At 33.3% G+C, this 15,257-nt stretch overlaps 1 protein-coding gene across 1 annotated transcript; it reads right to left on the bottom strand.

Annotated features, from left to right (window-relative positions):
* Nucleotides 1-7,206: 7,206 nt before the first annotated feature.
* On the bottom strand, nucleotides 7,207-13,815 carry LOC143048299 (mitochondrial import inner membrane translocase subunit Tim13-like). The gene is made up of 3 exons (XM_076221903.1): nucleotides 13,663-13,815; nucleotides 13,313-13,381; nucleotides 7,207-7,633 (listed from the first exon to the last, which is right to left on the bottom strand). Exons 1-3 carry the CDS (start codon nucleotides 13,756-13,758, stop codon nucleotides 7,532-7,534), a joined length of 267 nt encoding a protein of 88 aa, XP_076078018.1. The 5' UTR covers nucleotides 13,759-13,815; the 3' UTR covers nucleotides 7,207-7,531.
* Nucleotides 13,816-15,257: the final 1,442 nt, after the last annotated feature.

The following is a 15,257-nucleotide window of genomic DNA, read 5'->3' as shown; positions in this document are numbered from 1 at the left end:
TAAAGGATACTACCGATACAGTTAAGTCGGCCTCATATCTTGACTTACATCTAGAAATTGACAATGAGGGTCGGTTGAAAACAAAACTTTACATCAAAAGAGAAGATTTCAGCTTTCCAATTGTGAACTTTACATTTATAAGAAGCAACATTCTAGAAGCACCTGCATACGGGGTATATATCTCCCAATTGATACGATATTCCCGTGCTTGTATTTGCTATCAAAATTTTATTGATAGAGGATTGCTGCTGACAAGGAAGCTATTAAACCAAGAGTTCCTATTGGTGAAGTTGAAATCATCCTTTCGTAAATTTTACGGACGCCATCATGCACGAGTTGGTTGACCGTTATGGAATAACCGTTTCACAGATTATATCGGATATGTTCCTTACGTAGTAACTACAATCCCCTTCCTTTTCATGAATGTCACCTACCGAATTAGTCTATTTACCAGATTTGTTATAACATGAGCAACACGACAGGTGCCACATGTGGAGTAGGATCTGCTTACCCTTCCGGGGCACATGAGATCACCCCTTGTTTTTGCTGGGGTTCGTGTTGCTTATTCTTACGTTTTCTATGTTGTGTCGTGTGTACTATTGTTTGTCTGTTTGTCTTTTTCAGTTTTAGCCATGACGTTGTCAGTGATTTCGATTTAGGAGTTTGACTGTCTCTCTGATATCTTTTGTCCCTCTTTAATAGTGCAATCATTTTTTCTTTTCTTTCCCAAAACAAAGCAAGAAAATAGTCTGTCTCAAGACTTTTCAAAACAAAAAGGTTCAGTTCTGCGTTAATAGTTCAACATCGTGTAAATCTATTTTAATGATTATCCAATGTTTTTACTTTTATGGACGTTAACAATAATCATACTTCCAATCATTCTATGGATGTTATAAAGAAAATATTGCATAGGTCTAATGTGTGTTCACTGCTTTCTGGTTACTGTGCGTAAGGTCCTCTTTAATTCGCTGTAATTCGGGCCGCCAAAAATTCTATTAATCATCTCCCTCCCATAAACATCTCAGTTTAAAATACCTTGACCAGAGTTTAAATGTAGGCATCGCCAGTTTACCGACGTTCAATTCTTATAAATCGATTAAGAGGTCAAATCAAGGTAATTAACAAAAACGGAGGGAATCAAAAATAAACTCAAAAGGGAAGTTCATCGGTTGCGTGGTAAGGAAAACCATCCTGCTATACTGCATCACCCGCCATGTGAACCGACAGTCAAAATGTCACAATCAAGAATATGACACAATCGGTAAAATTACAAATTAAACGACTATTTTGGCATCTAAAGATCTGATAGTGTGGAAACATGTAGCTAGTGAGTTGATTGAGTTTTTTTCGTCATGCTTGAAGATATTGATTTAAAAATTGGTAAATAGTTTTATCATGACTAGTAAAAGATGTAATTTGAATTTTGTTCCATTTTGAAGATTGTCAGCAGCAATCCTCTATCAAGAAAATTTTGATAGGAAATACAAGCTTTTATATCTGGGCGTCACTGGTGAGTCTTGTGTGGACGAGGCGCGTTTTTGGCGTATCGAATTTTGAACCTGATGCCTTTGATTGAGTTTATATCTGGGCGTCACTAGTGAGTCTTGTGTGGACGAGGCGCGTTTTTGGCGTATTGAATTTTAAACCTGATGCCTTTTGTTATCTTTTAATCATGTGTTTCTTTGTCTAATACGTTCTCCGATTTATTTGTATTGTAGTCCTGTAATATTATGTTGTCATTTCAATGTTATATTTAACATTGCCATTAAAGTGCGAGGTTTGGCATGCCACAAAACCAGGTTCAACCCACCATTTTTATCTTTAAAAATGTCCTGTACCAAGTCAGGAAAATGGCCATTGTTATATTACAGTTCGTTTCTGTGTGTATAACATTTTAACGTTGTGTTTCCGTTGTCTCGTTTGTTTTCTCTTATATTTGAGTGTGAATTCACATTACTATAAGACGTGTCACGGTACTTTTCTATCCCAAATTCATGTATTTGGTTTTGATGTTATATTTGTTATTCTCATCGGATTTTGTCTAATGCTTAGTCCGTTTCTGTGTATGTTACATTTTAATGTTGTGTCGTTCTTCTCCTCTTATATTTAATGCGTTTTCCTCAGTTTTAGTTTGTTACCCCAATTTTGTTTTTTGTCCATAGATTTACGAGTTTTGAACAGCGGTATACTACTGTTGCCTTTATTACTTCTCGTCATTTGCGATGGCTATCGCGAAAATATGAAAGTGGCAATGTCAGTCTGTCTTTCTCGTAATTAATGGAGCTGTTATCGTGTTAATGATATTCAATGCTGATGAGGATTGGAAAGTTGACAATAAGAAAGTTGAAATAATCACGTTTGTAATAGATTCCATCTCAGTTCTTTATCGAGGAAAAGATCAAGATATGTCAATAAAGCACACCTTCTATTATCGGTAGTATTCTTATTCCCAGGTTCACTATGATATATGAAATGCATCATTCGCTCAGATGTGGATTATGAGTGATGTGACAAGAATGAACACGTTAGGGGTTTCGGGTTTTGAAATGTGAAGACAACAAAATGATATTAATAAGCATACGACAAATAGGTTGAACTTGACCTTTTTTAAAGATAGATTAATAAACCATGCACAACGTATGAACAGTACTAAAGGTACATAGTCTGCATATTTGTGTATGTCTCACATGCTTGACAATCAGGTTGATGATCAGACAACCTGCTGTCATCTATATATGGAATTCAATAGGACCAAAAAAATGATAGGAGAAAAGTCTTTAACTATCTTCTGAATATGAATGAGAAAATCCTTAACAGAATATCTTTATTTTTAAATTAGTAAATTGTAGAAAATTGTACATTAGCATTATTATATGAACAAGGAACACAACTCTGCACACAATCTTCAAAATGGAAAAAAATTCAAATTACATCTGTTACTAGTCATGATAAAACTATGTACCAATTTTCAAATTAATATCTTCAAGCATGACGAAAAAAGTGTGGAAAACTTGGTTTCTTTGAGTGAATTATTGAGTCCTAGGACCATTCTCTGCACAAAATCATCATATGATACTGGAACAAAATTTAAACTTGAACTGTTACTTGTCATGGTTAAACTATATACCAATTATCAAATCATTATCTTCAAGAATAACCAAAATAAAGTGTGGAAAACTGATTATCTTAGTAAATTTTAAGTCAAAGAACCCTAACTCTGTACAAAATCATCAAACTGGAACAAAATTCGAACTTGATCTGTTACTAGTCATGATAAAACTATATACCAATTTTCAAATCAATATCTTCAAGCATGGCGAAAAAAAGTGTGGAAAATATTTCATAGGTCTAATGTGTGTTCACGGCCTTCTGGTTACTGTGCGTAAGGTCCTCTGTAATTCGCTGTAATTCGGGGCGCCAGAAATTCTATTAATCATCTCCCTCCCATAAACATCTCAGTTAAAAATACCTTGACCAGAGTTTAAATGTAGGCATCACCAGTTTACCGATGTTCAATTCTTATAAATCGATTAAGAAAACAAATCAAGGTAACTAACAAAAAAGGAGGGCATCCAACGAACTCGGAAGAAGTTAATCGGCTTCGTGGTAAGGAAACCATCCTGCTATACTGCATCACCCGCCATGTGAATCGACAGTCAACATGGTCAAAATGTCACAATCAAGAATATGACACAATCGGTAAAATTACGAATTAGACGACTAATTTGGCATCTAAAGATCTGATACTGTGGAAACATGTAGCTAGCGAGTTGATTGAGTTTGTTACATCTTCTCATCATTTGCGATGGCTATCGCGAAAATATGAAGTGCCAATGTCAGTCTGTCTTTCTCGTAATTAATGGAGCTGTTATCGTGTTAATGAATCTCAATGCTGCTGAGGATTGGGAAGTTGACAATTAGAAAGTTGAAATAATCACGTTTGTAATAGATTCCATCTCAGTTATTTATCGAGGAAAAGATCAAGATATGTCAATAAAGCACACCTTCTATTATGAGTGATGTGACAAGAATGAACACGTTAGGGGTTTCGGTTTTTGAAATGTGAAGACAACAAAATAATATTAATAAGCATACGACAAATAGGTTGAACTTGATCTTTTTTAAAGATAGATTAATAAACCATGCACAACGTATGAACAGTACCAAAGGTACATAGTCTGCATATTTTTGTATGTCTCACATGCTTGACAATCAGGTTGATGATCAGACAACCTGCTGTCATCTATATATGGAATTCAATAGGACCAAAAAAATGATAGGAGAAAAGTCTTTAACTATCTTCTGAATATGAATGAGAAAATCCTTAACAGAATATCTTTATTTTTAAACTAGTAAATTGTAGAAAATTGTACATTAGCATTATTATATGAACAAGGAACACAACTCTGCACACAATCTTCAGAATGGAACAAAATTCATATTACATCTGTTACTAGTCATGATAAAACTATGTACCAATTTTCAAATCAATATCTTCAAGCATGACGAAAAAAGTGTGGAAAACTTGGTTTCTTTGAGTGAATTATTGAGTCCTAGGACCATTCTCTGCACAAAATCATCATATGATACTGGAACAAAATTTAAACTTGAACTGTTACTTGTCATACCAATTATCAAATCATTATCTTCAAGAATAACCAAAATAAAGTGTGGAAAACTGATTATCTTACTAAATTTTAAGTCAAAGAACCCTAACTCTGTACAAAATCATCAAACTGGAACAAAATTCGAACTTGATCTGTTACTAGTCATGATAAAACTATATACCAATTTTCAAATCAATATCTTCAAGCATGGCGAAAAAAAGTGTGGAAAATATTTCATAGGTCTAATGTGTGTTCACGGCCTTCTGGTTACTGTGCGTAAGGTCCTCTGTAATTCGCTGTAATTCGGGGCGCCAGAAATTCTATTAATCATCTCCCTCCCATAAACATCTCAGTTAAAAATACCTTGACCAGAGTTTAAATGTAGGCATCACCAGTTTACCGATGTTCAATTCTTATGAATCGATTAAGAAAACAAATCAAGGTAACTAACAAAAAAGGAGGGCATCCAACGAACTCGGAAGAAGTTAATCGGCTTCGTGGTAAGGAAACCATCCTGCTATACTGCATCACCCGCCATGTGAATCGACAGTCAACATGGTCAAAATGTCACAATCAAGAATATGACACAATCGGTAAAATTACGAATTAGACGACTAATTTGGCATCTAAAGATCTGATACTGTGGAAACATGTAGCTAGTGAGTTGATTGAGTTTGTTACATCTTCTCATCATTTGCGATGGCTATCGCGAAAATATGAAGTGGCAATGTCAGTCTGTCTTTCTCGTAAATAATGGAGCTGTTATCGTGTTAATGAATCTCAATGCTGCTGCGGATTGGGAAGTTGACAATTAGAAAGTTGAAATAATCACGTTTGTAATAGATTCCATCTCAGTTATTTATCGAGGAAAAGATCAAGATATGTCAATAAAGCACACCTTCTATTATCGGTAGTATCTTTATTCCCAGGTTCACTTGGATATATGAAATGCATCATTCGCTCAGATGTGGATTATGAGTGATGTGACAAGAATGAACACTTTAGGGGTTTCGGTTTTTGAAATGTGAAGACAACAAAATAATATTAATAAGCATACGACAAATAGGTTGAACTTGACCTTTTTTAAAAATAGATTAATAAACCATGCACAACGTATGAACAGTACCAAATGAAACATAGTCTGAAAAGTTCTGGCTATTTTTGTATGTCTCACATGCTTGACAATCAGGTTGATGATCAGACAACCTGCTGTCATCTATATATGGAATTCAATAGGACCAAAAAAATGATAGGAGAAAAGCCTTTTACTATCTTCTGAATATGAATGAGAAAATCCTTTACAGAATATCTTTATTCTTAAAAAGTCCTAGGAAATTGTACATTTGCTTTATTAATTGAACATAACTCTGCACAAAATGTTCAGAATGGAACAAAATTCAAACTAGATCTGTTACTAGTCATGATAAAACTATATACCAATTTTCAAATCACTATCTTCAAGCATGAAGATAAAAGTGCAGAAGACTGATTACTACAATGAATTTTCTAAGTCCAATGACCATAACTTTGCACAAAATCATCAGACTGGAACAAAATTTAAACTTGAACTGTCATGATTAAACTTTATACAAATTTTCAAATCATTATCTTCAAGCATGAAAAAAAAAGAATAGAAAACTGATTATTTGAGTGAATTTTCGAAGTCAAATGACCATAACTCTGCACAAATTCTTCAGACCAGAACAAAATTTGGACTTGATCTGTAACTTGTCATGATTAAACAATATACACAATATCATATCAATATCTTAAAGCATGAAAACAAAAGTGTGGAAAACTGTTTTGCCAGACTGACAGAGTACAAACCTAAAGTTCCCTTTCAACTTCGTCAGTAGTGGACTAATAAGCAAGTGCAGAAAATTGATTATTTGAGTGAACTATCAAAGTCCAAGGATCATAACTCTGCACAAAACCATCAGACCGGAATAAAATCAAACCTGAAATTGAACTTGTCATGATGAAACTTCAAATCAATTATCAAATCAATATCTTTTAAAAATGACCCCCAAAAAAGTGTGGAAAACTTATTACTTTAGTGAAGTTTTCTAAGTCTGATAGTCAGTATCCCAGGTACTTATTTCTCAGAATTGTGTTCTCCTATATATCTTAATATATCACAAGGTACTTAACCTTCATTTTTGAAAAATGTCAGCTGCTCTGGAAATTCCGTTATATGCCTATTTATTGGTTGCCAACCCCACTCAAACTTGTTACATCTTAAATCTAAATTGATTTTTCTACACAATGGGATAAAACAGTCTACTTTGGTTGTCTGAATCATCCCTAGTAATCCTACCCAAGTATGTGACCCTGAGTGAGTATGTCAATCATAACTATTTCGTCTACACTATGTATGAATTGCCTGACATGGACAGATAAATGTATGAATTGAATAAGGTGTACTTAACTGCACTATGTGCTTTGACATGCATAGTTATCAAGCCAGTGAAATAAGGATTTTTATTGCATTTCTTGCAATTGATCTTTACCCCCTTTGCCCTTTAAAATATCATATGTAGATAATGTGCAACACTATTTACTCTGTTACAGACTTATATTGTAAAAAGAAAATATAGACTATGATCTGATAACTGATTTATTATATGAAACTCTCAATAGGTGTATATCTCCATGTGTATTAAATTCTCTGACAAAATGTACACTACTCTTAACCATTTATACTGTAATGCAAATTTATGGTAATACAACTGATGTTTCTTAAAAATCTAAGTTAATTGCCTTGAAGTGAAAGTAAAGCAAAGAATTTTCTTTTTTTTTTTAAATAAAAAACATTTATTATGATCGTCTAATTCTTCACTTTTCTCTTACTCTCTCCCTCTCAATTTTGTCCACACATATTACAAATGATATAAAAAGTCAAAACACTAAAATAAATATTAACATCAAGATAATCTGCCAGCTTCTTTTTGTAATCTATTACTAAATGTCCTTGATACTAAATTCCAAGAGTCCATATATCTGTCCATACACATAGCTACACATCTCTGAAATTCAAATATTGAGATAATTACTAACATGACTAAAGAGAGAATCAAGAATGATAAAATACCTTTTTCTTTAAAAAAAAAAGAACCTACAAATAGCCATAGCATGAGCCTCCATTGACATAGGAGTTGTCTCCCATTACCCATGTAGAGCTGCCCTGTCACTAGAAACATAATGATAGGTAGTCCAAATAATTATGACGTCTTGAAAGGCTATTTTAAATTTTTGCTTTGACACCTTCCTGCGACGATGTAAGGTGTCAAAGAAAAACCTTTTTTAATTTAAGTTTAGTTTTATGTTTTGGAGTTTGGTTTGACATCAATTTTCACTGAACTTCATTGTTGTACACATTTTTATTTAGGAGCCAGCAGAGGCCCACCTCTGTGTGTAAGATTTTCTCACTGCATTGAAAACCCATTGGTGTCCTTGGCTGTTATTTGCTCTCTGATCGGGTTGTTGTCTCTTTGACATATTCCACATTTACATTCTCAATTGTATATGCCCATGTCTACTTTCATTTTTGACAAGTGAGGAAAAAACATCAGTTAATTAAAAGCTACTTTAAGGTTCATGTGGACCCTATGGCTAAAATGGCCGTATTTTCACCTCAAAATTTTCTCTGAGTACAGGCAAACCTGTGCATCTGGAAAAGTTTTAAGGCATAGCATGCCCTAGATAAATAGAATTCAAATGCATTGTATGATTTAGAAAATTCATAACTTAACTGGATTTTGCCGTACACTTTTTATGCCCCACCTACGATAGTAGAGGGGCATTATGTTTTCTGGTCTGTGCGTCCGTCCATCCGTCCGTCTGTCTATTCGTTTGTCCGTCCGTTCGTCCGTCCGTCTGTCCCGCTTCAGGTTAAAGTTTTTGGTCAAGGTAGTTTTTGATGAAGTTTAAGTCCAATCGACTTCAAACTTAGTACACATGTCCCCTATGATATGATCTTTCTAATTTTAATGCCAAATTAGAGTTTTTACCCCAATTTCATGGTCCACTGAACATGGAAAATGATAGTGCGAGTGGGGCATTCGTGTACTGAGGACACATTCTTGTTTTCGTCTCTGCAGAAGATGATAAAATTAACAAACAGTTGAGTTTACCTTGATATGGTCCACTCAGGTACACAATTTAAATAACCAATTATTGTCAGGTATCTATTGTCCATCTATTAATGTCCATGTCAATTGGAAATGCTCACTTTAATTTTTACCTGTGGGGAAGTTCTCAAACCTGTTTCCCAACTTAGTTTATTTTGGCACCTTCTGGAGGAATGGAAAAAAGTGCATGGCAAAATCCGGTTTTTATTTTTCTAAAACATAAAACATACTTAAAATACATTTATCTAGGGCATGCTATGCCTGAAATTTTTTACAGATGCGCAGGTTTGTCTATACTCAGAGTAAATTTTGAGGTGAAAATACGGCCATTTTAGCCACAGGGTCCACATAAACCTTAAAGGGAAAATTCACGATTTTTTACTTATGGTTTAAATATGTTCACTATGACATAATATATATATTCACAAAGTTTTATCGCTATATGTGCAGTAATAAAGGAGAAATTGAATAATTAATGAAAAAATATCAACTACTTCCTGTAGGTCGTGACGTTTTCTCCTGATTTTTGCATGCCGGGATTTAAAATACAATCATTAAAAGTCTTGGTTTTTAATCATATTTTAACGTAATCGTAAGCGCGCCGATGACTTATGCTTTATCTAATAACCATCCGATAATAAGAAGATAAAACGCACAGACGTTCAATTGTACTCATTCGTGAGATAAATTATCTATGTTAAACGTATATATTCGAATTATGTTTGTAGACAACACAAAAAGTTATAAATTTATTTTTAATAAATGCATTTTCGGACTGATAAGGTGAACAAATTAAAGTACAATAATCTGTAAAGACAATATGTTGGTGTACTCATGATTATTGACCTTTTACTATCTCTGCTATGACTAGGTTTATACGATGTGTGTATTCACGGTTCTGTGGCAATACTCGTAGATGGCTTGTTGAAAGGTAAATTGTTATTTGCACTTCGGTATTTAACCACGCCTCTAGGGCACACCTTGCCAGGTGTGACTGTCTATTCGGATCAGTGGGAGCATTTAATACACACATTACAAATACATATTCAAGTTGGTGACAAATAAAAATTGGTCGCCGTGGAATTATTTAATTATATTTGGTGCTATTATTTATTTGAATTCAAATAAGTTAATTTACTAAGAAATACACAATTTTCGGTTAAAGACGGGAAACTTAATTCATATGTCAGAATGAAATGATATACAAGTCTTGTCCTTGATTTATGTCTCATAAAAATGGGGACTTAGAAATTAGAAATAGCTTTACTAAATCATTTTTTTTTGTCTTTATTGGGCGAAAAAATGTACGAGAACACTTACATTTAGACTTTTGAAAGCCATGTATTAATTAATATATGAAACTATCTGAAGATAACTCTACCGAAGCGGATTATAATATGTACGAATAAAGAAAAAATACTTTTGTATTGGAATGGAATCGAAAAATTACGAATAGATATTCTTTTCAAGTGTGAAAAACGTCAACCAAATTTATTCATAATCGGGAACGTCCTTATTAAAATCTGAGACTACTATAATAATCGTCGTCTTCCAACGTATATATATACTTAAATAACTATTTGACCAACGATGTTTAAAATTAAAAGACAATGAATTTAATGTTATCATTCCCTATTTTTGAATGTTATTATAAGTCTGTTCAACTTGCAAGAATACCCCTAAAGCGGACAAATATCCGACAAGCAGTTTATTCTTTAAATTGCTGTCATTGAATATCAAGAAAGAAAATAAATCCCGAAATTGATACTCAATAGTTTTCCTAGAAAATATTCACATCCCTTGGGGATTATAAGTGTACGTCCAGTTGCATATATTTTACATGAATGTTGGAACAATTGTGATGATGACAAATTTCGTCCTTTATTCGAGAACAATCTAATTGATATATAAATCTGTGAGTTTACTATGTTCTTAACTTCGATGAACCAAAGCAAGTTATAAATTGACCTGTATTTAAATCAAATTGTTTCTTTTTTTTCTTCTTCTTCTTTTGGTATACAATAGTCTATCGAATTCGTTGATTACATACTGTTGGCATACGTGGACTAGTCTATAATAATTTACAAAACTTTTACCACAATTTACACAAAATGTATGTTTCTTTCTTATGTTCAATGTATACATGTATACATATTTTAAATTGCGCTACTGACTATAGTTCCGTAACTTTCTACCCAGGCGTATGTATACACGAATCGTCGACAAGTGCGCGCATTTTTTTAAATCAATAATTCTGGTATGTTCCAATCTGTCCTAAACTATTGACAATGAGTATATATTACATTTTCCCGAATTAACCCTTGGAAAAATATGTAAATAGATTTGTATTTCTTCAATTTTTTTTTTTGTATTAATTATTTTTTATAGATAATATTCTTTACACCAGAAATGTTATTTATAAACAAGCGTATGAGTTCAGTAATGACTAGTATAAATATCACTTTCGGACACGCAAGACAAAAATGTATATTATACATGCACCTGATAGTTCAAAATGGAAAGTTATAAGTAACGGTCGTGTACACTGATCAATACCTACAGAAGTGAAACGATGCATGAACTTGCAAGCCAGCCGGACAGGAAATCGATTGAATACCTGGACGTGTCACCTTACACCCCTTCCAATACCTTTGGGAGTAATACCTTTAGCCATGCTGGTGATCAGATGAGGGAAGATCCGAATTTATTTAAATAAAGTTTATTACTTGAAAGAATTATGAACGAATTAGATTTTCGAAAACAATTTCCACGGAACACTTATTTATGATTTGAACTTTGACTTTTTAACTAATTACAATATTATCAGTTTAAAAATAACAGACTATATGGTTATTTAAAAATATAAGACCATTTTCCGTATCAAGTTAGTCAGTCAGATAAAACAACCGTACGATTGACAAGATATCGACACGCAATTACGACTACATCGTTTACTGTAGTTTTGTTCCTTTGTGGTTTATAGACATATCGGGATTTTTCATCGGAGAAGGTGACAAGATGGCGGAGAGCAGAGAACTGATACTCAAAATTTAAAATCGATGGTGATCTCTTATTTAGCGGAATAAAACTTTAATATCTATAAATTTGAGCATTTTTATACAGAATGGACATAATATCAATTTTTGATTTTTTTGCGAAGTTTCCCTTTAAATAACTTCTTTCTTCTAATGAAAATAATACCATATGGCAGATTTTACAATAAGAAGGAATTATTGTTTTTTGTATCCATCAAAAAAGCAATTGCTGAAACTGTGAAACAGACTGTGTAATGGAGTAATGCATTATGTTATTGAATAAAATGTGTCTTTCTGAGTAAATAAAAATAAAAATTACTCTGTGTTTGTGTTTTATGTTAGAATTAGAGGGTTTTCAATTTCAAAATATTGGACATGGAATAGACATCATGACCTACTTTACTGACATCCAGCTTATTTGGAGTGGAATTTTGAAGTATTATTTATAAGTGGAGCCTAATAACATGGACTTATATTTTAATAAAAAGTCTTCTTTTGTGTTTTAATCATAACTTTAAGGCAGATTTTTATTGGTAAAGGCTAAAAAAGGTAATTTAATAATATTGTTGCTAACGTCACGTCTTTTCCGTCCATTGTGGTATGTCACGATCGCAATTTTCTTGTTAGTTCTCAGACAGCCCATTGTAGTTATTTTTATCCCGGGTTTTATAAATAATTGAAAATAGCAATCATATTAAATTTGGATGACGTAAGGGGGTCAAAGGACTTGAGGAATCAATATCATTGGCTGTTTTATTTTTTGCGAACGTTACTGTTCGAGGTTTCTGTCCAAATCAGTGTCACGTGAGCAACATATATTTATATCTGTAACTCTCCTGTATAGGAGTTACGATATCGCCCTTTGCAGAAATAGATTCGGAGTCAGTTCCTTCACATGATGGGGAAGCAAAGAAGGTAAGTTGTATGTAATATCGTTACAAGAGGACCTTAAATGTATTCCGTCCATCAAAAAGACGTTCGCAACAAAACATAATGTCATGATAGTAGATGTTGCTAATGTTACTATTACGAATTGGTTTCTTGTGTATTCATTTGATATAAAGTACACCTGCAAATGACATTCTGTATATTTAGAAATTCTAAACCAGACTGTACAATTTTATTACTCCAGGCATATTTTAAACATCACTGTGTGCATACATTTTAACTTTTAAAGATGTTGTTGCTCATGTGACATGTCCAAATGTCGCTAACGTTACTAATTTTTTGGTTTCTTGTGTATTCATTTGATATAAAGTACACCTGCAAATGACATTCTGTATATTTAGAAATTCTAAACCAGACTGTACAATTTTATTACTCCAGGCATATATTAAACATCACTGTGTGCATACATTTTAACTTTTAAAGATGTTGTTGCTCATGTGACATGTCCAAATGTCGCTAACGTTACTCATTTTTGTCTCCGTCACATTAGCAACATGAAAGTAGGAGACAGAACACAATACTGTAAAATCTGCCATATATCACCTGATATTGTGATAACTAGTAATAGTGCTAAGAAACCGGTAAAACTTACTTGTTCTGAACTGTCTAAAGTTGTTCCAGGTTTTGTTATACACTTCTTAAAACATTTCTCTGATATTTTCTGAAATTAGAATAAAGTCATATTAAAAAGCCTATATAAGAATTTTATTTGTAAGGTATTGAAATCAAAATGTCAATTGATTATTCCATTATACAAAATAAATGGTTACTTTTCAAATACTACCTGCTTCAGGGTTACAGAATGGTGCTGTTGACCCTCATTTATAGGGTTATCCCTCATTTATGGGGTTGTTCCCAACTTGATCAGTTGGTCATTGCATCAGACAATGCCTGTTTACTTTACGTTAGAAGAAGTTACTGAAATCAGGCTCTTGTTTATACCTGCAATAACTCTTGAGCATTAGCCAAAGCTAGCTGTTGTTTTACTTGGTCCATAACTTCATCTTTTTTTGAAGGGTCTAACTTTGAAAAATCCATGTTTTCAATGTCAAAATTGAGTGACCATGTGTGTTATTCTGGGTCTATAACATGCTTTGAAATGAATGATCTGTCTGATAACCAATAATTAAAAATTTAAAAAGAGGATGCTTAATTTGATTTCTTTTCCACAAGACTATACATTTTGTTTTAGAACGGTCTTTTGTTGTGTGTTGGGGAGCTACCATTTGATTTTTATTGGTGTGTGTGTGGGGGGGGGGGGGGGAGGGATAGGATTAAATTTGAACTAAAGTCTCCAAGGAGCCTGTTCCGCTCACCTGATATTTTTATCAGAGACATAATTATATACATATATATGTATATATGTCTCTGGTTTCAGAGATACGTAAGTCGAAAACTGAATTTCCCCATTTGTTAACTTTTATTTCTAGCCATGTCTGCCATGTTGGTTGGCCGTATGGTCGTGAGACACATTTTAAAACTAGATACCCTAATGCATGTGCCAGTGTAACTTGCTTAGTGTGGCCAAGTTTGGTTGTGCCAGGAGAAGACTTTTCACGGTAAAAATTTACGAAAAATTGTTTTTTTTTTTCTTAAAAGGGTAATAACTCTTTATGGGGTCAATTGAACATTTTGGACATGTTTGAATTTATATTGTAGTTACTTTTCTAAACATTATTGCTGTTTGCAGTTTATGTCTATCTATAATAACCCAGATAGCAATAATTTGTTGGCACTGGCTACGGTTACATGGAAATGTAACAAGAATAAAAATATTATTGTTACATTGGGGACTAAATGCCGGAATGCATGGTTGGGTAAGGAACCGATTAATTACTCATGTAACAATAATTATTGACGCTACGGTTACATTGCGTTATTGTTACATGAAAAACAGAAATGTTCGATGGGGTCTTACATACTTAAAAGTGAACAGTTTTCTCAGCCCGAGTTTTCAACAACAAACCATTGAACTCATATTTTTCGCCTTTGGCACTACTAATTTGAAGTAGTATCTTTAAGAACATCAAATCCATTAATACTTGAAACTATTTAAACACCATTTGTTGAATAATAATATTTATTGTTTATTATTATAACAAGTATTATTTAGTAGACATGAATGAATTAAGCAACAAAACTATATAGAAGATTAAAGTTTAATAAATCTAGCGTAAATTGCTGTTTTTCATGTAACAATAACGCAATGTAACCGTAGCCTCAATAATTATTGTTACATTCGTAATTAATCAGTTCCTTACCCAACTTTGCATTCCGGCAATTAGTCTCCAATGTAACAATAATATTTTTATTATTGTTACATTTCCATGTAACCGTAGCCAGTGCCTACTTTGTTGGGCCAACATTGGTGACTGGTTGGCACAGTTGGTAAATAGTTGTCGTTGGCAGCACAACAAGAAACCGACGTTGGCCCAACAAAACTCAGCCAACAGATATTTTGACACTATTGGCCCCTTGTTGGCCCTACAAAACTCAACCAACAGTTATTTTGACACTATTGGCCCCTTGTTGGCCCA

Source organism: Mytilus galloprovincialis, chromosome 10 (genome assembly GCF_965363235.1).
Source record: "Mytilus galloprovincialis chromosome 10, xbMytGall1.hap1.1, whole genome shotgun sequence".
In the NCBI taxonomy this organism is placed as follows: domain Eukaryota; kingdom Metazoa; phylum Mollusca; class Bivalvia; order Mytilida; family Mytilidae; genus Mytilus; species Mytilus galloprovincialis.
This window is presented reverse-complemented; position numbering and strand designations above follow the sequence as displayed.

Excerpts from the sequence above, each read along its gene's own strand:
- LOC143048299 (XM_076221903.1), bottom strand. The coding sequence starts at position 13,758 with ATGGATTTTTCAAAGTTAGACCCTTCAAAAAAAGATGAAGTTATGGAC. Across the intron at positions 13,382-13,662 it reads ATGCTCAAGAGTTATTGCAG|AAAATATCAGAGAAATGTTT; the intron begins GTATAAACAAGA and ends TTCTAATTTCAG. Across the intron at positions 7,634-13,312 it reads CTTTAGACAGTTCAGAACAA|AGATGTGTAGCTATGTGTAT; the intron begins GTAAGTTTTACC and ends TTTGAATTTCAG.